This window comes from Thunnus maccoyii, chromosome 1 (assembly GCF_910596095.1).
Source record: "Thunnus maccoyii chromosome 1, fThuMac1.1, whole genome shotgun sequence".
NCBI lineage: Eukaryota > Metazoa > Chordata > Actinopteri > Scombriformes > Scombridae > Thunnus > Thunnus maccoyii.
Window position 1 is genome coordinate 36732792 of NC_056533.1, and position 25636 is coordinate 36758427.

Sequence of the window (25636 nt, forward strand, 5' to 3'; positions counted from 1 at the left end):
AAACAATATGATGCTAATCTCAGATAATCCACTAACGAGAGCAAACCTTACTTGCTTGAAATACTCAGCAGAGCACCAAACTGGCAGGTGAAAAGTCTCTAATGAATGCACTCTGCAAAGGTTACAGCGCCTTGATGTTTTAGGATATTTTAAAGTACACATTCATGACCCATTTACAACCTCAGCAGGAACTTGAGGCGCCACATGCTGGGAATCAGAAAGTATTGAGAGATGGACTAACACATTGCTGGTTTTGGTCTTTTCATGGGATTTGTTAGACAGCCCCTCACCTCTGCCCTGCTCTGTTGCTGCTCCATAGCCAGGATAGTAGCCTGCGGACTGGTGGACATGCTTTCTTCTGGCTCCTTGAATGCCGGAGCCAGGCCCACGTCGCCGCTGATGAAGCTGACCATGTTGTCGATGAGAGCGTGGATGCCCAGCGAGCGGCTCAGGTCCAGGTCCGACTCTTCGTACGAGTGCGCCGAGCTGTAGCTCCGCTGGCGGCTCAGTTTAGCCCGGAACCAGGACTCGGCCAGGGAGTCCGGCGAGCTGTGAAGTAAGCCTGAGGGAAGGGAGGAGAGGGAGAGAGGGAGCCTTTCAGACGCGTAAACACATTAAAAAAAAAACTCTACTGATGGATGGACCATGTTGCTTTTAAGCACTTTAGAGCTATGCGGTGCGATGTGATATTACTCCATAAGAGCTCATCTAATGATTAAATGCTGATTCTTCATGCGGACACAAGCCTTCATCAGCCATTATGAATTCATCTATAATGGGCGCACTGAGTTCCCAATATCCACTGAGGAGGAAATGCTGCAGTTGGAACAGTGAAATGGTAACCAGTGCTGGCATTTCCAACAAACAAAATAACAACTGAAAGCACTGAAGTCAAAGAGTATCAGCACTGATGGTTTCTTTAAACGTGTCAACTGGTAATTCCATGAAATCTCTTCAGTGGGTCAAACCACATTCTTCACGAGGAATGAAGTCATCTTTGTGCAAAGTAACAAGCATTCCGAGCAGAAGAATGAACTTTTATATCTTCTACTTTAAGATTTCTTTCTGCTGTTTATGCATTTGCACGCTACACAGAGAGGAGGAATATGAAGTGTCTGAGCTCAAAAACAAGGGCCCTCATCATGTGAGATGAATGGAGAGGGGGGGGCGAGGGGGCGAGGGGGGGGGGCGGGCATCACAGTCATGGAGGTTATGAGCTAACAAGAGGAAGAAACATGCCATCGTTTACTTGCTTGGAGCTCCTCTTGTGTTTGGGGCTCAACTGCCCCAAAAGAAGCAAATAAACTATCCACAAAGGGATCAGAAGACAGAGAGACAAGAGTAACATATGAAAGATGACAAACCGAACAGCTGCATCATCCTTACTCCGCAACGTCAAAGTTAGATTTACTGATCTTTACCTCTCTTTTTGTGAGAGAACGCCAAGTCAAGGTCGACGTTTCTCCGTCCACTCTGGAAGAGGAAAACAGATCACGTCACCACGCTGTTGGAACTTTATAAACACAAAAATATAAATGTAGTGAAGGATACGTATATGTTTGGGAGAGTGTATGTTTTACCAGAGTGTAGCCCTCTTCATCTGACTCGGGCTGGGAGAGATCAGACTCGCTCCTGGACTTCATCAGCCTGTAGCTGGGGCTGCTCTGCACCGAGCGGCTCTCTGCGCTCAGACTCTCACTCCTACGTACACAAACACACCGCAGACACCAGTTAATCATATGTCAGAGCAACAGCTTATAAATACAACTCAACTAAATACATAACGATTTTACCCACAATGATGCTACATAAAGCAAAAACAATTCCCACTACGCCACTAAAAAGTATAATATAAAGTTCTAAACACGATAAATCTGATACTATAATTATATGTTGTTCTCTACTGTTTATTTCATAAACAGTAGAGAAGAGAAACCAGACACTATCAGGTTCATGGTGCTCCGGGGGGGGAATGTGGAGCGTAAATATAGGTCAACGTTTAGATGAAACTTGTTGACACAAGTGAAAAGTAGGTTGAGAACGTCGAGGTTCTTTGTATCAGCAAATTTTTGATGAAACAGCCAAACGCTATAAAAAAAAGTTATGCCTTCCTCTGCTGCCTGTAGGCGAGAGTCGAGGACTGGACGCTAACCTGTGTAACTTAATATCCCAATAAAAAATATTAAGCTCTACAGTAAAGTTTTACTGTTATTACCAGACCAACATGGAGCAGAATTCTGACGACACCTTCACATATTTTCCACAGATTTTAAACCGATAGAGATGCTGCTTGTAGGTTTTTTAGAGGTTACCGGTTATTTATTTATGTATTTGTTTGTTTATGTGTTGTAGTGTTAATTGTTGGGAGATGATTAATGGTTAATTTTTGTTCTCTCTCTGCTCCACATTGAACCTCTGCATTTTAGTGGCCATGTGTCCTGTGCATTTTATGCCGGTCGAGTTTTCCAACAAACACTTTGTTTTGTTTGTTTGTGAGGAAATAATAACGGTTCTACTAAAAATCTACTGAATATTTCTTTCAGCCTGCTTGAGGTCATTTTAGGTTGTTTTAATGTATGTATAATGTGTGTATATGTGCTTATTTTTTGCTCAAAAACAATCTTTGTTGTCTTAAATGAATATTGTTTATCACATTACAAGCAAAAAAAACATTCGGCTGAATTCTGCAGATTTTCATTCTGGATCACCGATGAAAACTGTAAAAAAATCCACAGATTATATATTATATTATTATTATAATGTCTGGTTATTATCATCGTTATGACGGTAACCAACAACAAAGACAAGAAGAAGAAGAAGAAGCCTCTCCTACAGCACAGATTTTTGTTCATAGGCATCATATTCCAGTTTTAGAAGATAACTGTAGTGTTAAACTTTTTATATTGGTGTACATCTTGTTGTCCAATTAGTCTTTTTTCCATTATGTACAAGCTCAAACATTAAAGAACAGGTTCAGATTTAAAACATCACTCAAATGCCAACATGAACACTGAAACAGTTTCCTCTTGTCTTTACCAGCCAGATGAATCTGAATATATCTGGCCGGCTGAGCGGGGGTGAAAGCAGTGCTCGCCCCGACCTCGTTACCACAATAATATTTATTAATTTGGCAGATGCTTTCATACAAACGTGGTACAATCTAAGCCCTTAAACCCCCCTCAGACTGGGGGGGGGGGGGTTGTGCTGGGCAGCTTCCAGGTGTGAATGTGTAACTACGCGACTGTTTCCCCTGGAAAAATAAACAAGTCCATCCGACGCTTATATGAGTCTTCAGCAGTCAAGAGTTAGACAAATCATGTGGGCGGCAAAATTCCCTGTTTGTGTTTTCTTCCTAACACAAAGAGGAACTTTAAACTAAAAAAGATTGTATCACTGGAAGATATCAATCTGATTTGCCTAACTCAGACTGCCAAAGCTTCACATTATCCTTGGCTGAACTTTAGAAAGCAGTTTTACACAGAACAAAACAAAAAGGCCGGGGATTATGTCCTCCGTCTCTTAAATTGGATTCTCTTTAGTCTGGGATGTGTTCACGGCCGGTATGGACAAACAAGAACTGTTTCAACGCTCATACGGGCGTGTGCGTGTTGTTTAAAGATACACTAGAAAAAATGTGAAATCTATCCTTTATATTTTGTCACAGGAGAGGGATCTGTGCGTCCAGTGCTCTGACCTTGTCATGAAGCTCAGACACTCCTGCGTTCCTGTAGCCGACTGGGTCTGACCCTCTTCCTGGTTCTGCTTGGTCAGTTCTCCCAGTACAGGGCTCACCCCCAGCACCAGCAGGGCACAGCGGTGAATCACAGAGTTACAGGCTGCCGTGTACAGGTCTTGACCCTCTGGGAGACCCGTACTGCCCCTCCTCCCCTCCTGAGACAGAATGGCGTCCTCCTCTGTGCCTGCGCCTCCTCCTCCTCCTCCTCCTACTCCTCCTCCTCCTCCTCCTCCTCCACTCCTGGAAACAGAGCCGGAGCCCAGGCCTGTGCTGCTGCTGCTGGCCCGCTCTCTGTCCCGACTGCGAGCCACCTCCCGCGCTGAGAGGAAACATTGAAAAATTTCTGTGTTGTGCGACAATGCACATACACACACATATATAAACACACACGCACACACACACACACAAAAGATGCTGGGTTAGAGGACAAGCAACAGCCACATAATGCACCATTAATGTTTATTCAAGTCCAAAACCAAAGCAACACACCAACATTGATCCTAGCGCATTTTAAGCCCCAGTTGAATCATCTGTAAAAGAGCTAACAAGTAACTAAAATGCACCTGTTTCCACCCGCCTGCATGTCAGAAGCCACATTGAGCAAGATCACACGACACGCTAAGAAACTTCCATTAAACTAACTGGTGAACTGCTTCGTCCCTGACAACTGCAAGACTGCTGCAGACAGAGAAATGTCAATAAACTGGTTATCAGCAGTACTGCTTTGTCATATAGAAATCATTTGGATTGCACTTAGATCTAATGTGCATTTAAATGATTTAAATAATAATGTAATATTCTGGTACTCTGTGCTTGTTTGTAAAGTGAGATGTGTCTGTTTTTTTGTAATCTTAGCCCAGTGTCTGCACATGTGCTCTTATTTAATGTGTTTTAATTGTGATGTTTGTTGTTGTTGTTGCAGCAATTCTCTTTATCAGAGCCTACTGGGTTTATACTGGGTTTATGGGGGGGGGGGGGGGGGGGGTTAATGGATTTTTATGTATGAATGATTATAAGGATGCTGCTGAGTGCATCTGGAGAGAAATGCTCTGTAATGCAGCGATGCTGAGCCAAAAAAAGTTTCCCCCAAGGGGACGATAAAGTTTATCTTATCTCATCTTAAAAAAATATTCAAACCATTTAAACTGCTACACCTAAATTACCTGAATAAACTTGTCTTTTACCAGCACAATACATTCAACAGGTTATAGTGCAAAGCAGAAAAATTCATCATTTTCAACCAGTTTAATAACTGAACTCATCAAGCAAAGATGTGGTGATCTGCTGATTTGCACACTGAAAGCATATTGTAGCGAACAACTCCAGAGAGATGTACTCACTTCCAGCCGTCATCACTTCGTGTTCCCTGTCCTCCTCGTCATCGTCTTGTTCCTGATGGCCTTCCTCTCTCTCACGGTCGGCTCTCTCCTCCAGCTCTGCCTCCTCATCGATGGTGCGTGTGAACGAGTGTTCCTGAGGGTCCATGTCCAGAGAGTCCTGATTGTCTGAGATCTGAGTGGGTGTAAACAAATGACATCCATCACATCCAAAGCCGACCAATTCACACAGGAAGTATCTAATTAGAGAGGGAAACGTTAAAGCTATAATATGTAATTATTCCACATTAAAATGTCTAAAAACAACTAGACCTATGTTATATATGTTGTTGAGTTGTGTACTTACATTATCCCAAATGTTTCCAACAATTTTCAAACCCAGAGAAATCTGTAATTTAATCAAAGTAACGGACCGTTTCATTTGGTCGCATGTCAATGGCGTCATACCTCCTCTACCAAAGAGTAAACACGCACAAGATGCATACGGCGGCGCTGTGTTTGTCCGCTACAATGGCGTCTAACAAAGAGTAACTTACACACATACAAGATAATATATCGGCGTTGTGGTTGTTCCACACAAACTGTTATAAATTGACTTTTATTCAGTTTTAAGCCACATTTTCATGATAAATTTAGGTGGTTTTTAACTATATCTTTTAGCCGGAAGAAGGATTTTAGTCATTGGACGTCTGGATCTAAAGTTATCAGAGAAATAAACTGGGCAAACGTTAGCAGCAGCTCGGCTAACAGCCCCTCCAGGAAGTCCGGTGGTCGCCGAACATCGTCGGAGAAATATTGATTTTTTTTAGGTGAAATAGCTTTAATTAGTATTTTAACGATTTTAATCTGCGTGTACGTTTGTTTCTGGAGAGGAGGAGACCTCTGCGGATAATTCGGCTCCCGGGAGAAACCGGCCGAACGTCTGGATCTAAAGTTATCAGAGAAATAAACCGAAAAAGTGTTAGCAGCAGCTCGGCTAACAGCCTGCACCGGACGTCCGGTGGTCGCCGTACATCATCGGAGAAACACTGATTTTTTTTTAGGTGAAACAGTTTTATTCAGTGTTTTTACCTGTAATCTCCGGGTCTGTTTGTTCTGGAGAGGAGGAGACCTCTGCGGGTAAAAACATCCTAAACTAAAATAATCCTATCCCGGTGAAACTTCACACCGTCATCACACTCCGTCTTTTGTTATTGTTTTGATTGAGACCCCTAGCGGCTGAAATTACATATTGTGCGTTTAAGGAACATCGGAAATGTTACAAAACTAGTTTCGGAGCTTTTGAACCACCTACAAACTACTGAATAATTAGAGATGTCATATAAAGATAAATACATGTGTGTAGATGTGTTTATGTCTGCAGCTGTAGTTTACTCACCCTCCTCTCACGCGAAGAGGATCTGGTCTGGATGAAATCCATATTCTTACAGGCCAGCAGGCGGTTTCGAACTTTATAAACACTGCGATAGACTTCAGCCAGGGTCTTAGACGGCTGGTACCTGATGGAAAAATGAACACAATGCAGATGTGACATGTGATTTGTAATTCAGGCTGGTATTATGGAACAATATCAACAGTTTATCCTTCATGTCATATACAGAAGATCATGCTGGATTACCTTCCCTCGCCGCAGGCTTGGCCCTGCAGCCCCGTGTGCTTCAATAAGGCTGCCAACACAAACCTGGACACAGTGTCTAACAGGGACTCATTACTGAGAGACGCATTGTCCCAGTCTGCAACAGAATGCACAGCACAGTCAGTAAAATTCCTCTCTAGAAAACAGCCAATGTAATTCATTATGTGCTCAGTCCAAAGACAGACCTTTGCTGATGGCATAGTCTTGCATGTTGATCCAGAGGCTGTTGGCAGGTTCTTTAGTGGAACCCAGAGCCAAAGCCACCAGGACACTCAAGTCAGGATGCAGCGTGCAGTCGAAGGGCTTCTGCTCCTCATTACCAGAAAGTGCCGCCTCCAACAATGAGCTGATGCAAGTGTCTAAAGGACAAAAGTGAACGAGCATTCATCACCTCAGCAAGTCAGTGAAAACAACAAATGAGTAATGGAATAAAAATGAGTCATTAGAAAAAAAAAAAACACTTTAATGAGACAGTCCAACTAAATGTCCCGCTGGAATTTTAACAACTGGGATCACTACATCATGTTGATAAAATGTAAACAGTAATCTATCCGTCCTCTGCCTACCCAGCTGTGGGATGTCCATCTCCAAGCCGTTGCTGAAGAGGGGGGTTTTGAGCCAGTAAGCAGTGTCCTGTTCCTCCAGCGAGGTGGGGGCTCCCTGCAGCATCCCGCCGAGGCAACGGCCGACCAGCAGGGCGACCGTCCTCTCCAGGTCGACGAGCCACACCCAGGAGAGCGCCGGCTGCGGCAGGGACATTCCTGAGGCTGGCTCAGCGAAGTCCGAGGTGCCTGGGAATTTAAAAAAAAAAAAAGGTTTTGTGTAGTGGAAGAGGGATAGGATCAATTATACTGCTGATTGTGAGGTTTAATGAGGTATTGAGAGCTATTGAAAGTTCTGTTATTTTTGATTTGTACAGTGAAAATGTGATGGATCACGAGAGAAATGTCATATGGTGGACACCTTTAAACAGCGTTAATGGGAACCAGACTCCCAACCTGAGTTACAGCCATGTATTATCTAGAAAACTACAAGATTCCTAAATAACTTGTGTGCTGTACTTTGCAAAATAATTTAGGTTTTTTTTTTTTTTTAAATGCTTGTTTTTTTAGGAAAGTATGTCCCTATAACAATTTGTCTTTCCTACACAGAAACATGTGCAAAATCAGTTTTACATTAGCATTGCAACATGAAAATAACATTGTGTCAACTCTCATTTGGTAAGTTTGCAAATGCAGAAATTAACACACTAAATTAGGGATGCACGATATTGGATTTTTTGCCGATATCCGATACGCCGATATTTCCAACTCATTGTGGCCGATTGCCGATGCCGATATATGCACATATTTTTTTCCAGCTGGCTGAGGAGACTATTATACATGCAGTCATAGATTGTACTAAGTATGATCAAGAAAGACAATTTATGAAGGAAGAACTTAGGAAGACTGGAGTTCAGGAGTTCAGCATTAAAACTTTAATGAACCTGCCAAGTGGGAGCAGGCAACATATCAGCCTCTCATAATCAGCAGAAAATTTCGGGCTGATGCCAATATTTCATTTTAGAGCTTATATCGACCGATACCGATGACGTGCCGATAATATTGTGCATCCCTACACTAAATCTTTGAGTAGAGCCAGTGCAACATACACACCAACTTAGCTTTGATGCATGTACACTTTACTGTTTAAAAAGAGGACTCGACACAGATCTGGTCTGGTTTACAGCACATGACATTAAAATGTTAAATGTGTTTGCCACAGACCAGTCCAGTAAGGAACCCCAACAGATTTTGTAAGGAACAAACATCGACTATACTTAAGAAAATAAATTCAACCTTTTCATTCACAAAGAATTATTGTGTAGTAAATGTGTTTTAGATATAATAACTACACACCTGTTATAAACCAGGCCTCATATTAATATGCAGCGATAAAGTATACAAAACCCTGGGGAAGCAGGTGTTTAATTAAGAGTGTCAAATACGCAGAACATTTTCAGGTTTCCATGTTTCGTGCTCACCATGAAGAGGCCACTGCAGCTCCTGGTCCTCCAGAGGGGAGGCAGCAGGCAGCAGTCTGTTGAGGCGGTCCAGAGGCGGCAGCAGGTCCAGCAGGTGGCTGAGCAGAGGCCTCGCCACCGACACGGGAAGCAGCAGCAACGAGTTGATGATCTGACACAGCATACTGCCCGCCGCCGACACGTAGATCACATCTGGAGACGACAGAGACATGATCAGCAGTTTACAAATGTAGTAAACAAATGTAGGGAGTTTTAGGATCAGATCTGCTGTAAAAAGCAAAGTGAAAAGGAGAAGAAATATGGGAGAGGGTTGATGGAAATTATGTGGGTCACTTCCCATTACTGTGAGTAAATAATCCTCTTTAATTTACATAATTAACACCTTAAATAATTTCTGTGTTTACTTTTAATAATAGATTTAAACAGCATGCATTAATATTGTTTTCTCATCATGGTCTCAAGCTGCTGCTGCTGCTGACTCTGAGTTGACGAAAACATAAGTTAAGATTCTAATAAAGATCAATATAATGAAAGTGTTTCATGATGAAAAGGCAAAAGAAAAACAAGCTGAGGAAAAGGTCAAGATAGTGACGCTGCTGAAATGATTAATTGCTCCTCTTCACCTTGCAGCTTCTCTCGTATGCTGCCGTTCCAGGAACTCTCTTTAATCAAAGTGGCTGAGCGGGAGAAAATGTCTGTGGCGTGAGGCAGCAGGAGCTGCAGATGCTTGTGGAGCAGAGCCACGCTGCTGGAGTTCTGGGAAAAACAAGAAGATATTTTGGTACACAGTCAGAGAAAATGTGATTTATATAAATACCCGTGGCCACTAAAAATCCATTCATTTTGTCAAGTGTTATCTTTAAAACAAAAAAAACTATACAACTAGGTTTGGGTTCATGCATCAGTTATTAAACTGCTTCCAGAAAAACAATTTAATTTAATTTTACACCTCATTAACAAGAACATGCGAGTCCTGAAATTAGACATGCAATAAAAATTACATAACCTTATGATATTGAACATCATGACGCATCTGCCTTTCAAGTCTGCTTGATGCATAACTGCATGCATAACATGTAAGACATGTGTATTCCCACCAGTGTCTCAAGAAGACTTTTAAATAACTACATGATGACTTTCTGATTGTGTAAATGCCGTTTCACCAGATTATACAACTCTAATCTATGCAAGAGAAGCTGCACATCTACAAACACTGAGCGTCCGAACCTCGGTGACAGAGTTGATGTGGCAGTATGCGAGCAGCTGCTTCTGCAGGGAGCAGAGGAGCTGGTGGAGGTGCGCTGGTTGGCTGCTGTCGGAGGAGGACATGCCCTGCTGCAGCTTATCACTGTTCTTCTCCAGCTCACCGAACGCCTGATCCTGCAAAACACAGAGCAAAGAAATCAGATACGGACAATTTACGGGTTCACGGGGATCGCAGGTATAACAGGTATCTTAATTTGTTGATCTAAATGTTCAAATGAAATGAGTATAACTGCTTCGTAGCCGAAGGGAATTGAGTTCAGGAAAGGTGTTTTTCTATGGCGGAACATTTTTCAGCACAGTTTGCTCTGGGCTGTCGATTTAATGAAAATTACAGAGGAGCTATCAAACGGATCCAGAATTGCCTCGGACGATGTGATTTTCATGTCCAAATTTAGCAGTTCGTTAAAAAATGTTTTGTTTCTCCTGAACCTGGTTTGTCCTTTTTTTTTTTAATTTTCACACCTGAAATCACTTTGCAGAACCGATATGTTCCCTTGTAATAACTTTTAATACAGCAGGGAAGCACACACATTCAACTACGAATGATGAGTTTAAGCTAATAAGCTACAGAGAAGGATTTCTTTGTTCCACCATGGTTCGAAAAAATACTTTAACTCATAAGATACAAATACAATCTTGAAATTTAGACCACACAAATGTATTTCAGAGCTGTGTTGGATTCTTTATTATAGATGTGATTTTTCCATCTGTGATTTTTCCCAAAACAGAAAACTCAAGAGATAAAGAAAAAAAAAGGAGGAAAATCCGAAAGGGAAAATTCAGCGAGAAAGCGACGAATCCAAAAGAAATTACTCAAACGCAGAGAGAGTCTTTCAGTCTAATCATCATTCATTGCTCAGGCCTGCATAATCACACACACACACACACACACACACACTTGAAAACAGCCTCTGTGTGTGTGTGTGTGTGTGTGTTAGAGTCAATAAAATGACGTCTTTAGAGAATGAGGCACAGGAACAAGCCCCTGCCGTGCCAGGAAAAAAGGCAGCAGGTGATAATAACAAAGGATTATGTATGACTCATGCTCTCTCTGCAGTACTTGAATATTGAGAGAAGCAGGAGAGACGATGGAGTGTAACAATCCTGCTTTATACGTTGACTTCGTAACGTTCGCCTTTGTCAATTCTAAATAGATATCATAATGATACCACAACTGATGCTTCGTTATTTAAAACAAACACTGAAATCAATAAGAACAAACGCGACGCTCCTCTCACAGAGCCGTCGACTTACGGTGTAAAAGCCCAGGTTCCTGAGCAGCGTCTTCATCAGGATCTCAGCCAGGTGGGTGTCAGGGTGGCCGGCTGCGGTGTTGTAGTTGGGGTCCGGGGAAGCTGTGAATCCCGGACCAGAGGAGAGTACCTCCGGGCCGTCAGCGGGAGAGCTGTAACCCAGGAGCGAGGCCACGTGGGTGTGATCCTGCAGACTGGTCAGGATGATGTCTAGCTGCATCCTCTGTGGTGCAAATGTAAACAAATCAATGAGACTGCTGACAAGACATAAAGGAAATATGTTCCTTTAGCAAAACCAAGTCGCAGCACTGATAGAAAACTTGTTACTTGGTTCAACGTGTTCATACTAGGGATGAGTTTCAGATGTTCATGCTTCAATTTATCACAGTAAACAGTATCATCATATAATCATCAATCTTTTCTGAAATACTAGTATACAGTAAAATGACTTCAGACTGTGATCAGCTTGGATTTAGTTTAAAAAAAACAAAACTAAACAGTGAACCGCCATCAAAACCAGTAAAAACACCACAAACAGCAGCAGGTGAGATGGTGAGAGATGAGATCTCGCTGCAACAGTAAGAAGACATTCGGCGGCGTCACTTTGGGCTTTAAGAAAGAGTGTCATTTTACCACTTTCAGACAAATGACTAACTGATTAATCCAGAAAATAATGTAGCTCTAGAGAGAATAAGTATATATTTTTTAACTATTCCATTAAGGGCAGAATGTTCCACAAGTTGATAACAACCACTCAAAGCTTCTGCTCTCTACAACTTGTATTGAAAGAAGTCATTAATTAAGATTTCAAACAGTTCCTGGAAAGGAGCAGTTGTTACGGTCACTATTAGGGCTATACAATATGACAATATATATCATGTGACAATAGAAGAACATCCATCATTTCATATTATGCTCTATCGTTTATTTTGTTTTGTCGCAAATCACACTCTTTACAGCAATATCTTTCGTCATTTGGAGTCCGTCCATCTTCTGTGTGGATTACATTAATAAATTAATTAATTAATTAAAAGATTAATAAACTTAATCCGTGCAAAAGATGGACAGACGAGGAGGGGCGGGGGGGACGGACCAGAAACTATTTATTCATTGAATTTACAGAAAATGTGCTAGATCGGGATATGAGACTTTGGTCATATTGCACAGCTCTAGTCACAGGTGAAGGCTCGAGACATTTGAATGCTGGACGTTAAAGCTGACCAACCAGAAACAGAGACTGACTTCTCTGTTGTTGAGATGTGTATTGGGAGGATTCTCTTAAGGCTTCTTGGTCAAAACTTTGTGGCTGGGAGAAACATCAAACACAACCTCTTACACCAACCACACAACCGACCAAACAGAGTGACCCATTAACCAAACTCCTCATGGTGTAAAAGCTGCATCCATCACTGATCGTACTTTTTCAAAATCTTTCAGTCTACAACAACAAATGATGCACCGAGTGATCTATACAAGCCCTCAGTACAGTCATTTACATTAGTGGCTCTTAACCTAATGGCTGTGAGCTAATCTTGATGGGTAATTAGATGTTTTATGAGACATTTAAAACATATTTCTACTACACAAATGCATCCACAGTTCTTACAGTAGAGCAAACGCTCAGTTTTCATCATTTACGCCTCCACTGATAATCAAAAAATAAAAATGTTCTTAAATTGAACAGTTCAACGTTCTACATGTGCATCCAGCGACACTGATACTGATATAAGACGGCTGTTGAAAGAGCAGGAAGGAAGCTCTCGCCGTGCATCAGGCAGCATGGAGTACCTGTCCTTTAGAGAGACTCTCCCATCTGTCGGGGCCCTGAGGCAGCAGCGAGTGAAGAAGCTCCATCCTCTCTCTCAGCGGAGGCAGCAGCATGGTCGCCCCCACCGACAGAGTCTCAATCACCGCCTGACGGGACAAACACACACCCACATATTGTCACAGCTTGACCCGATGATGGTGATAACAGCCTACAGGTTCAGCACTTGTTGACATTCGTTATCTTAATGTCTTCCACGCTTATCAAATTAATATGTTTATCAAGGCAGCATAAAATGAAAAGTACAAGGCATTAAAAACATATTTAGTACAATGCTACAGTAATTAAAAGCATGTTTTCAGACAAAAAGAACAGCAAAGAAGACTACATTTTCTAAATATTTCAATTAATTAAAAGGATATTTATAAAAAAAAAAAGTAACCAACTTAATCTACAACTATTTTTGTAATCAATTAATCATTTAAATCATTTTTCATGCAAAAATACAAAACACTGGTTCCAACTCTGCTTCTTTTTTTATATCATTAATTAAATATCTTTGGAGTTTGGACTGTTGGTCGGACTAAACAAGACATCTGAAGACGTCACTTTGGGAAATTGTGATGAAAAATTTTCACACTTTTTAATATTTTTACACCAAATGATTAATAGTTAAGGAAATTATTGGCTTATTATATTTTAAGTGAAAACTGACACATTTTTATTGTGCTTCATTGTCGCTTTTGTATGTTGCTTTGCTGCAGACAGTTTCCTCTCTCTCTCTCTCACCTCCTGAATCTCATCTGGCACCGAGGAGTCCATCAGTCTGAAGAGCAGGTTCCTCAGCGGCCTGGCCTGCCGACCTAAGATACTGGTGGCCACGCCCCCGGCCAGAGCCAGAGCCAGATGATTGGACAAAAGCCGAAGGCACAGCTTGAGGAAGTTATGATGCTCCCTGCGAATACATAAAAAACAGCATATATGTGGGCATAATTATAATTTGACAGTAATCTACAACTGAAAAGGAAGGGACCTCGCACTCTGGCCCGTCGGGATCAGATCATTTTGCTTTTTAAAAATGAGGGATATTTCTTACAAGTGTGGTGTGCTTTTATTTTGAAAGTTTGATTGACATGTGTACTGTCAGGTGTGTAGAGACAATAAGTAACTGCAGCTGGACACAGAAAATTACTCATATATTTGAATGGAGAGTGTGAGCGAACCCACATCTTTTTGAACATTTACTGCTTCCACATAGTTTTAGATACAGACTTCATTTGAACTTTAAATGAGTCACGAGACTTTGACCTACAAATTTTGAATTTACATGTTTTTTCTATCTTTTATTGTTTTTGAGATATTAGAGTGTGAGTTTTAAGGTCTTTTCTTGCTCCTCCTGTGATTTTATAATGAGTGTGTATTGCGGAATGTTTCACAGCACTGAGGGAGTGACATCACCAGGAGCAGTTGGAGAGGAGGATTTTAGAGTACACTTCTGGTGAAATATCCTCATAAATCCCATGACTTTGGCCAAATCTTACATTAAAAATCATATTTTAGTAAGAAATTTCGTTGTGAATCCATTGATACAGGTTTGAAAGTGGTGAGACTTATAGTTTAGACATCAGAAGCCTCTGTTTGACACAAAGTTCATGCCCATAGATTGCCTCCCCATTGTTTTACATTGTAAGGGTGATGTGGCACTGCAACTTTCAGGGCTTATAAAATCCAAACCATTTGAGTTGTTACAAAGTTTTTAACAACTTTTTTTTCAGCATAGTGTCATAAGTCACCTATTAAAGTTTGAAGCTGATACTATTAACGCCCTCAGAGGAGATAGCGTTTGTTCGGGGGCCAAAATTGGGGCAAAGTCTTATTTTAAAAGGCTGATTGCGGACTTCCTGTTGGATTTAGGTCAGGGGTGTCAGCACATGACTTGTAGGTCTTGATGAGACGAATAATTGAGTTTTGGTTTGATCTCTCTACGACATTCCTACAGGCCATGGCGGCCATTTTAGTTACATAGGTGGAGCTAGAGAGCACATTTTGGCACTTTGGGGGTTAATCTTTACATTTTATCAAGTTTTTCACCAGACCTGATGTGCGTGCCAAATTTGGTGAGTTTTTGAGCATGTTTAGCGGGTCAAATTAAGGGTTTAAGTGGCGTAATAATAAAGAAAGAAAGAAAGAAACAAACAAACACACGAAAAACAATAGGGTCCTCGCCCTTAGGAGAGGACTACTGTTTTACAGTAATCCTCCGCCTTTTGGGCTCGGTCCCTAACAAGTAAGTACAAATAATTTGTCAGTAAGAAAGAGCACAGCCAGAAGTACATGAATGTGTTTTGTTTTCTCCACAGTCTTTGTCACTGTGTCGCTGTCACTTGTGCTGATGGTGGCTTTTAGAAGTGAGTGACGTTACCTGGAAGAGGGGAAGGGGAGAGGAGGAACTTCACTGTTGATACCGTCACAGTAGCGCTCAAGGAAGGAACGCAAGTGGGAGAAGGTGCTTTCTTCGAGGTCGACGCAGTAGGGTCTGTGCCAAGCCACCACTTGCCTAGAGAGACGTGAGTAAATATTTATATATCAAGTGCTCTAATACTTAAAATGGTAGAAAGAAAATACATCATGTTCACCCCAAAGAGTCACAGTGATGTTGTTGAAACACATTTTCTTAACATTTCATATTTGCATATACAAAGTTACAGAAGACTTCTGTGCTTCCTTCCTCCAAACTAACACAGAGATGAAGAATCATCCCTTCCCCCCGCCGTCTGCCGGTGTTCGTGCACTGTGTCACGCACACAATTTGTTAACTAAGCAGGAAATTTGACACTAAAAACCACTTCCAACTTAATTCTGGACTGTTAGCATTCTGCGTGGGCTGAATGATGCAGACTTTATTTCCTGTAAACTACAGCTGCATCAATTAGATATGAATATTTTCTGGTTTCTTAAGTGTTCTGGGACAGTAAATGCCAATAGTTTTTCACCATTTTATGACATTTAATAGGCTAAATGATTATTTTATCAACTTTTACTGAGAAAATATGCAAAAACATGGCAATATGGATAAAATCCTGTAGCCTGGTATATGTCATTTTATGCTGTGATATAGATAAAAAAAAGTGATATAGTAAATTTTCAGGAAAATCATGTGTATCATCTCATGGTATATGTCTTTATATCATCATATTGCCCTAATCTATATACATGAATAAGGAAAGAAAACACACACCAGCCCTCTTTTATATAAACAATGCTGGTGTGGTGTAAATCTAACCATGTGAGAATAAGCTGGTTACCAAAACATCTGCATCTGTACGGCAGGTCAGTGCAACGTGATGCTCGCAGTCAACTTTGTAACACAAACATGAAAAAGTCTGCTGTACATTTCACATGCAGTTATTGACCTTTCACTTATGTTACGCAATTCCACAGAAATCCAGAGATGTTGTGACATCACCCTCCCTCCCTCCCTCCCTCCCTCCTCTACAGTACATGAATATCTTCTGAATAAACCCAGGTTATGTCAGTGTATTTACTGTGCTGGTAGCTCACCTGTCTCTGGGCAGGGCTGTCCAGGCCAGGCTGTGGGAAGTGCCGGCTGAGATCTGCTGGATAGCGACTCCATCCAGACCTACCACCTTCTTGGGCTTGGTGATCGGCCCTGTGGAGTTCCCCTGGCCGCACTGACCCATGGAGTTGTTGCCCCATGCGTATACTTCATTGTCTAGATGGCGGTTGAGTAAAGTATTTCAACATTAAACTGAATTATAATGTGTTAGGATTTGCTTCAGAGCTGCTTCAGAGGGTTACGTATTAGCTTAAACAAATTTAGTCTGTGTGTTTGCTATTACATCACGCTACTTGCGACATGTTTAACAAGCACAAACTCTTGCTGTGTCAGCAAAATCACATTCATACAGTGACTGACAGAAGCAGCAGATCAGATTTAGCATGTAGTATTGAGCATTGATCCCTGACAGCATGCAAATGTCGCTCAATACAGATAAACATTTAAACAAAAAGAGAGAGACGGTGAGGTACCGTGTGACAGGGCCAGACAGTGACTGTCCCCGATGGAGATGTCCACCACCCTGGTGGTAGCCAGCTCCTCGATAAGTTTAGGTCTGAGCGCCGTGGCCTCAGAGGAACCGCAGCCCAGACAAGCACCACAGCCCCACGCGTACACCTAGAAACCAGTCACATGAATGAATATTAGCAGATGATTTCTGATATTCACAGTCTGTCCTGTTTATCTTGACATCTTTGAGACAAAGCCATGGAAGAAGAACTACCGCGTGTTACGTAACAAGTCCTGACAATAACATACATCACTGTCAACGTCCAACCAGCTGCATAAAATTCCTTTCTTCGGGACAAGCCTCCATTTTTTCCTCAACAAACAACAGCTTCTGTTCTGTTCTCGGTTAACAACGCAGGAATGAAAGCTCACCTGTCCAGTCGAGGTTAAGGCGAGAGACGACTGGCTTCCTGCGCACACTTTTCTGATGAACATTCCTTGAAGAGCTTCCACTACTTTTGGTTTGTAGACCCGATTAGTATCACCATGACCCAGTTTACCTGCAGGACAACACATGGTTCTTCTTAGACAGTAGATAAAATACTGTAAAATAAATTCTTAGACACACTACAAATTAAAAGCATATACAAAACTACAAAGATTATGAGGAAATATTTGTAGAAATTCACATATTTTGGACAAGGCTCGTTCAAAATGCGAATTTCAGACAAATCAGAGCATCAGAGCTGCAACAATTAGTCAATTAATCGATAGTCGATCGGCAGGAAATTAATTGCCAACTATTTTGATAATCGATTAATTGCTTTGAGTCTTTTTTTAAGAAATTCTCTTGTTCCAGCTTCTTAAATGTGAATATTTTCTGATTTCTATGATGCTAAACAGAATATCTTTGGGTTGTGGACTGTTGAATCTGGACAAAACAAGACATTAAAAGTTTGCACTTTCAGCTTTGGGAAACATTTTTCACCATTTTATAGACCAAACGACTGATAAACTAAAACAGAAAATAATAAAGCGATTAATTGATGATAATAATTGTTAGCTGCAGCCCTGTATGGCACTAATTGTGATATAAAACATTCAAAATAGATGTTTAGGAACAAAGTAACTCATGGTGTAGAGGGGTTTACACACCATTGTCCCCTCCTCCGAAGGACCACACGGTGCGTCCATCCTTTGACAGCGCAATCGTATGAGAGCTACCACAAGACACCTCTCCCACGTTGCTGATGTCTTTAACCAGGGTAGGAATGTTTCGGCTGTTGCTGTCACCGTGACCTGCATTCCCGAACAATGAAAAAAAAAAAAAAAAGGGTCAGGCTGATTACACGACACGAGTGTAGATTTCCCTTGTCTGAATTAGGAATGGGTTAAGAGAGGTTAATTAAGTTAAACAACTTACCTAATCTACCAAAATCTCCTTCACCCCACGTGTACAGCTCTCCATCCTCGCTGACTGCAGCACTGTGTCTGTAGCCAGCAGACACACACACCACCACCTGACACAAACACACACATGTTATCAGACTTTATTGATGCCAGTAAATGCACAAAGCTAAAAGACTTTCTCTTGTCTGATTGCATGATACAGATAAAACACCACATGTCAAGTTGAAAGCCTACCTTTCCCTGTAGCGGCCCCTGGATAAGTTTCGGGTATTTCTGTGTTGAGCTGTTCCCGTGACCCAGTTTGCCGTAATCACCGTCACCCCAGCTAAACACCTCACCCTCCGTGGTGAAAGCCAGCGTGTGGCCATCTGAGCCTTTGGACGACGACACCTTCTTGATGGCGCGGTGGGGTTCAAAGGTCAGCTTCTTGAGCGTCGACTGGTTGTTGGAGTCCCCGAGGCCCAGGCGGCCGTAGCTGCCCTTCCCGCAGGCCCGCACGGAGCCGTCGGAGGAGATGACGAAAGTGCAGTACTGGCCTGCTTCGATCTGCACGGAAATGAAGGAGAGTTATGCGTCTGTGTGTATGAGAGACTGCAGCCTGACTCAGCAGTTTCACAACAATGACGTGCTGCTTGAGTGAGTGAGTGGAAGTCCAACTGGTATCCTACAAACGTTGTGGCAAAATACTATGATAATGATGCTATGCTACAGTATATCATAAGACAGTATGACATATGACCTATCAGCTATAAAGGATATGAGTAGCAGTTAAAGTTAAAGGATATTTCTGGCAATTTTCTATATTTTTCTTATTGACAAGCCTGCGTCGGTGTGCTGCAACGCCTGATTTTGTCGGCAAACGGCCTGAGACAAACAGTTAACAGAGCTTCACTAGCTTTTTGCGCTACATTTCACAACCTCTTAACTTTGCACTACATTGGTAATTTCTTAAAGAGCTTCAGTTATTGGAGCCGTTTCTAAACAAACTGCCGTGACTATAATCTTAGTGGCGAAGGAACATGTCACCCAGGGCAACGGTGTGGCTCTTTGATATGTTTTTTATAATTGTCAGCTTCATCCTTTAATGATGATTTATGAATTCCAGTGAGATATTCAATATCATACATAAAAAACAGTTTAGTGCAACCTCATTCCACAGAAATGCCCCAAAAGTCACAGTGCACACCTCGATCACCTGAGCTTCCTGATACTAAACAGAGATGTGAAGTGCAGAGGTAAAAAAAAGGATAAACATCAGGTAGGAAAATGATATGAATTATAAGGTGTATTCTATCGTCATAATGCTGTTTTTCTTTCCCTCCTAGCAGAAAAAGAGAAACACATTGCATGAAGGAAATATAAATTAGGATGCTGTCTGTTCCACCATCTTAAAGAGCACTTTAAGAAGAAGAGCACAGCGAGTCTCTGTCTCTATCTGTAACAAACACTGCATGTCACATTACTTTGATCTGCACTTGTACTTTCCCTGTGGGGGAACCAGTGTAATTTGAATTTAAATGCATTATGTCACCATGTTGATGTAACAGCCCTCTTTTATGCTGATCAGTGAAACATTATTTTCCCCCTTAAAAGTCAACAACACATTTGCAGAAACCTAGTTTTTTTTTTAAGCTCATGCCAGTTTTCTCTGCTTTCTATAATGAACGCAGGAGAACAGATGCTTCTTCTCTCTCGACATGTGCAGTCACGGAGCTCTACGGCGGACATGTCTTACCGTCTGCGCGTCGGCGAAGCTGGCGGCCAACTTGGGCTGCAGGATCTTCTCCTGTGTGCCCTCCACAAGTTGGTGGCTGCTGTTACTGCCCCACACATACACCTCACAGGTTTCAGACACTACAGGCGCCTCGCCGGTCTGAATGCTGTCTGGACTGACACAGGTGCGAGAGTAGTCTGATGCCATGCGACATACCTGGAAGAATAAGATACGGTTAAAGGAATGAATTAGATTCTCAATATTAACCTTTTAGGTGACAAATAACAGCAATCCTGGAATTTATCAACACATAAAGCAGGTTTGATGAAGGTGTTGTTTACAGCTCAACAATACAAAGTCCTAAATGTAAAATACTGCTTAAATGTCTTACTTCCTCAAAAAGACAGAGTGCCGCCTCGTACAATGAGCAGAGGCCATCAGAGGTCCGTGTGGGTTCTCGCCACTGGCTGCGATCTGCTGAAGAGCCCTGCAACAAAAATCAATGTTTAGACCATAAATGGCTTTAAAACCTTATAACAGACCCTAATTAACCACAAACCTTCAGGGAACCAAGACCTTTTTGTACCGATTACTATCATATATTTTTAGAAGGTAAGAAAACAAACATACATCTGAGACTGAACCTGAATCCTCAGTGGATTTTCACAAATGTTGATGAGAATTCACTATGGCAACACTCTAAATAAGTGGCGCAGAATGCAAGTCACGCTTAACCGAACATCTCTGAAAATGGTTTCAGTTATCACACCTTAAAAGCATACCCCTGACTGTTTCTTTGCATTAAGTTCCTACAATTTCCACTGATTTCCACTGGAAAGAGAAACAACTGTTTGAATGAATACTGTCGGATTTAATGCTTGACAGACGGTGCATGACATTTTAAAAGCCCATTTGAGAGCTAAGAGCAATAAAAAGCTAATGTGTCTTTGACGTAAGCAAAAGGCACGTTTACTGTGATCTGCTTCGCTTATCAAACCACTAAAAGCTCAACCTGCCTCTGTTGTTGTTACTGTTTACTTACCAGAGAGCGTCTCATCTGCATGAGGATGTTCATGAAACAATCATAGCCGATGAGGCCCTCTTGGTTCTGTAGCACCTTACTCTGCTCCATCGTACTGACCACGGCTGATGCAGCCAAGGCCATCTCGATCCACTCCAGCAAGTAGCGCAGGGAACCTCTCTGGGAAGCCAGCCCCAGAAGTAACTCAGAGGCGAGCCGTCGCCCTAAAATATCCGCCCCGGAGTTTGGCATGGTCACTCCCTTCAGAAAAGTGGTGACCTGGGCCAGACAGTCCAGGCCCATCGGTGGGATCTTGCTCTCGTTGGCCAGAGAGAGGGGCGGCAGGGAACTAACGACATCGATGGCTGTGTGAATGACATCATTACACAAGTTTATATTGCCGCCGGGACCTCCTCCGGGGCTGGGCGGAGGAGGCATCATCCAGCTCTGCCGCAGCAGAGCGAAAAGGAGGCTGAGGCCCGTGCGAACACCCATCTCGATGAGCGCGTCGGTGCTGGAGCGCGGCCGCTCGCTGACGGAGTGCAGATCAGCCGAGCCCGAGTTGTTCTCCGGGGAGTGCTGCTGCTGCTTGACCTTTCCCTTGTCGTGGTACTTGTTGGAAAGCGCGTAGAAGATGCGTTGGAGCACCAGCACGCGTTTGCGTAGGGCAGCTGCGAAGGGGGAGTCAGAGCAGACCATCTTGGCCAAGGCCAACTGGCTGTTGAGCAGAGCATCCAGGTAGTGTTCCTGCTCATCGCTGGAGAGGGATTCACGCTCAAAGTCCGGAAGCTGGGGACCCTTCAGACACAGCACCTGCTGGGGCAGCAGCACAACCTCTTTGTTGGCCAGCAGCTTCGAGTAGAGCACCGTAACTCCCTCCCGTGTGGCTATCGACTCGCTGTCCTCCGTGATCCATGAGCTGTTTAGGTGCTCCAGCCATTTCAGTTTCACCGGGGGGATCATTAAAGCCATGGCATGTCACTCCGGAGCCATCAGTCCTGGAAATATTAATTAGACATGATGCAAAATGTTAATGTCGACCTGTTCTCAAGGGCCACAAAAAATAACTTTGACAAATCTTTCTAGGAGCTTTCCTTTCCATTTAACACTACTTGTTTCACCAGAAGCCACATTCAAACATACTGTATGTCATAATCATATGACGTAGGTAAAATAAACTAAGATTTTCCTTTAAATAGACCAATATGCTATCAAACCAGTTGAGGTAAACAACTCATTGAATTAGACAAAATATAGTCCAGGTTACTGTATCAACACAACCTCTAATGTCCGCTGACTGAATATTTCTGGTTCTATCTGATTTAGTTTGAGACATTTCTTCCGATTCGAATGAGTTTATGGGAACTTGACATGTGATTTATCTTTAACGGCTCATAATATGTTGAGGTCGGTCTTCCCTGAGAATCCCTGCTCATGTTTGTACACAGAAGCAGGACATTTTATACAGTTTATCATCTTGTAAACATACAATCTTAATGTTTCTGTGCTGCTCAAGTTCTCCTTTAACATTTATCAGAAATTGGCGTCACATAAGTGCACGAAGGCAACATCGTCTATACACATGCATCACTGAACTAAAAACACATCATGACAATTCATGAAATTTGATTTATTCCATGTAGGAGAAAGTCTGTAAAAGGTTTAGTTATGCACTCGTGTATAGTTACAATCAGAATATCTGACACCTGCACAGGCTGCAAGTCCTCGGCTGCAGGAATAAAACTATACAAGGAATTAAAGTAAAAGGAATAATAGATATAAAGTAAACACTTGTGTTTCACATGGAGTTGCTTCTTTGTTGGTGAATTTGATAAATATCAGCGTTTGAGGCAAAGAAAAACCTGCTTAACCTTTCTTTAACTCCTTGGGATCATGAGCATGAATCCTGGAAGCAACAATTTGAAAAGAGACATTAACTGATTCTTTATAAGTGCTGCTTCTTGAGGTTATAATTTATATTTTATTGATTCTGATTCTCCTTATAAATTGAGAATCTGATTGATATCTGCAGATCATTTGAGTAAGAAAAGAAAGCAAAGACCATCTTCATTTTCATCTGCTTTAGGCAGCTATATAATAACTATACACAATGATTACAGTTCATCACTACTGTCTTTGGTGATGTTTAGCCATACTTTAGAGGACAAACTCCAGGCGCCACACTGTAAACACTACACACGCGTTGACCTGTACTTAACAGGTCAGAGTACTCCGCACTTTGCTTTCAAGGATCGTTAAGCGGGACTAATAAGAACGCTTCTCGATTAAATTAACATTTGAAACCAGTTTCAACATAGAACCGGTTCTCTGTACCCAACCCTGCTGCTCCTGCTGCCTCTGGGTTCATCTTGACAGGAGTGTAAGTCAGAGGTGAAAAATAGGTCAAAATCTCATTCAAACAGGTTTAAAACACCACCTGACGTGATGATGGTTCTTCATACCTGAATGAAGGGTGATAATCCGCAAACTCAACAAATTCTGTGGTTCACACTGTTATGTGTGTGTGTGTGTCTGTCAAAGACCAGTTCATTGAGGACAGCTTGTCTAACTGTGGACAAAAGCCCAATTGGGAAAAAGCTGATTTTTATGTCAGTGGTTATGGTTAGGTTAAGGTTAGGTTAAGGTTAGGTTAAGGTTAGGTTAAGTCTCCAGTGAATTAATGTAAGAATGAAATGTCCCGAAAAGTGACCCAGAACAACAGATACGCAGACGTACACGCGAAACACGATGTGCAAGTATAAAAGAACAAATGATTAATTACACATTCATCTTACTGGCAGCTACAGAACACTGTGTGGTTCACAGTGACACTGAATACCTCTGCACTGGAGTCACTGTGTGTGTGTGTGTAGGATCCATTAAGATGTTATAAATAATCTACTGGTTACCAAGCATTTAATGCAAAACAATAATGTCTGTAAGTGTATTTCCATTCGCCTGATTGAATTTTGCGTAATAAAAACCTGAGTGGAAACGCCAGAAATTCTAAAAAAAAAAAAAAAAAAAAAAACATCCAAAAATCAAAGGTTTTTATGCTTGGCTGAGGTGGTGTTTCGATAAAAAGAAAATGCGACAAAGTGCAATGGAAACAGATTTAACGAATACACGATGATGTAAACGAGACATAGTGATTTAGCTCACTCAAGAGACAAAAAGCAGTGGATCCGAGTGGACCAAACCGATGAAAAGTTAGAAAAATTACTACATGAAACAAACTTAAACGCCATAAATACATCCATCTACCAACTGTTTATCTATCTGGTCCAATCATGTATGTGAATTAAGCATTCAAAACAATGCAAACCATCAAAACACCATCACCACCATGAACAAGAGCCTCACACATTTTAAATCAACAAAAACTTAACATTAAAAATTGATTGCAGAGTTTATATAACCAATCACATGAGCTCCGGCAAAGACTTAATGTGATTAATGTGAATTGCAGCCAATGATCTTACAGCTGGAATAAACACTCCATTCAGACACGGCGCCTGCATTTATCTATTCGACTTGTGAGCATTAAGTGAAACCGTGCCTGTGGATTGACAAGACGAGGGATCCGCAGACAAACAGATTGTGGGAGGCTTTGGCAGCCTTGGCGCCATCAGTCTGGTTATATCCTGTTAGGTTCAATGCAATCACATACAATTTCAGACTCAGAGCCTTGTACAGTTTTTTGCAAATCCTAAGCAAAGTATAGAAACACAAACAGCAATATTCTTGGCTAAAGCACACAGAAGCTTATTATGACTGTTTTATACTGAGCGAGTGAGCCTGTAAAACAGACTCAGAAGGGGATATTACAACCTGATCGCAGCGTGCATTTTGTCATTGCACTTGTCATTGTCATTTGTCACTGTCTAGCATCATGAGCCAAACATCGAGTCTTGTGCTAGCATTACCTAATCTGTCAGGAATTGTCCTGTCATGGTAACAGACATGATAGAGATTTTTTCCACATACAAAGCCTACATGTGAACTGCAGAACCACATACTTCAACCAAAGTGCACCAACTGACCCAGAACAGGCTGCAACTAATGATTATTTGCATTACCGATTAAATTATTTCCTTTTATTAATCAATTAATTGTTTAGTCTATGAAACGTCAAAAAGAAGTGAAAACCTAGCACCACCACAACTTCCCTAAACCCAAAGTGACGCCCTTAAATATGCTTGTTTAGTAAGACCAACAGTCCAAAACCAAATAGAGAAACAGTCAAAAGTTTGGTTTTCTTCATTTTCACTCATTTCTACATTATACAACAACAATCAAAACTATGAAATGTGACGTGGAATTACATAAATATGTTAACTACATGCTTCTGTTATTTCATAGTTATGTCTTCAGTGTTGCTTTACAATGTAGAAAATAATAAAGAGAAACCCTTGAATGAGTAGGTGTGTCCATCCCTCTTACTGGTG

At 41.7% G+C, this 25636-nt stretch overlaps 1 protein-coding gene across 7 annotated transcripts in view; it reads right to left on the bottom strand.

Moving 5' to 3' along the window:
• Positions 1–25636, bottom strand: part of herc1 (HECT and RLD domain containing E3 ubiquitin protein ligase family member 1) — a 70607-nt gene that overhangs the window by 43646 nt on the left and 1325 nt on the right. For 6 of the 7 annotated variants that reach the window (XM_042410344.1, XM_042410301.1, XM_042410311.1 and 3 more), the window contains exons 2-26: positions 21210–22186; positions 20559–20654; positions 20189–20383; positions 18688–18999; positions 18467–18563; positions 18199–18342; positions 17476–17603; positions 17067–17211; positions 16578–16749; positions 15439–15573; positions 13806–13971; positions 13040–13165; positions 11253–11474; positions 9960–10112; positions 9356–9488; positions 8733–8924; positions 7276–7500; positions 6895–7068; positions 6692–6806; positions 6452–6572; positions 5077–5248; positions 3695–4079; positions 1581–1701; positions 1422–1473; positions 291–562 (exon numbers count right to left, since the gene is read on the bottom strand). In XM_042410344.1, the coding sequence (XP_042266278.1) occupies positions 291–562; positions 1422–1473; positions 1581–1701; positions 3695–4079; positions 5077–5248; positions 6452–6572; positions 6692–6806; positions 6895–7068; positions 7276–7500; positions 8733–8924; positions 9356–9488; positions 9960–10112; positions 11253–11474; positions 13040–13165; positions 13806–13971; positions 15439–15573; positions 16578–16749; positions 17067–17211; positions 17476–17603; positions 18199–18342; positions 18467–18563; positions 18688–18999; positions 20189–20383; positions 20559–20654; positions 21210–22160 (5004 nt within the window). In that variant the 5' untranslated portion in view covers positions 22161–22186. The remainder of the gene's footprint in view (positions 1–290; positions 563–1421; positions 1474–1580; positions 1702–3694; positions 4080–5076; positions 5249–6451; positions 6573–6691; positions 6807–6894; positions 7069–7275; positions 7501–8732; positions 8925–9355; positions 9489–9959; positions 10113–11252; positions 11475–13039; positions 13166–13805; positions 13972–15438; positions 15574–16577; positions 16750–17066; positions 17212–17475; positions 17604–18198; positions 18343–18466; positions 18564–18687; positions 19000–20188; positions 20384–20558; positions 20655–21209; positions 22187–25636) is intronic. The other variant, XM_042410331.1, reaches the window with a different exon arrangement.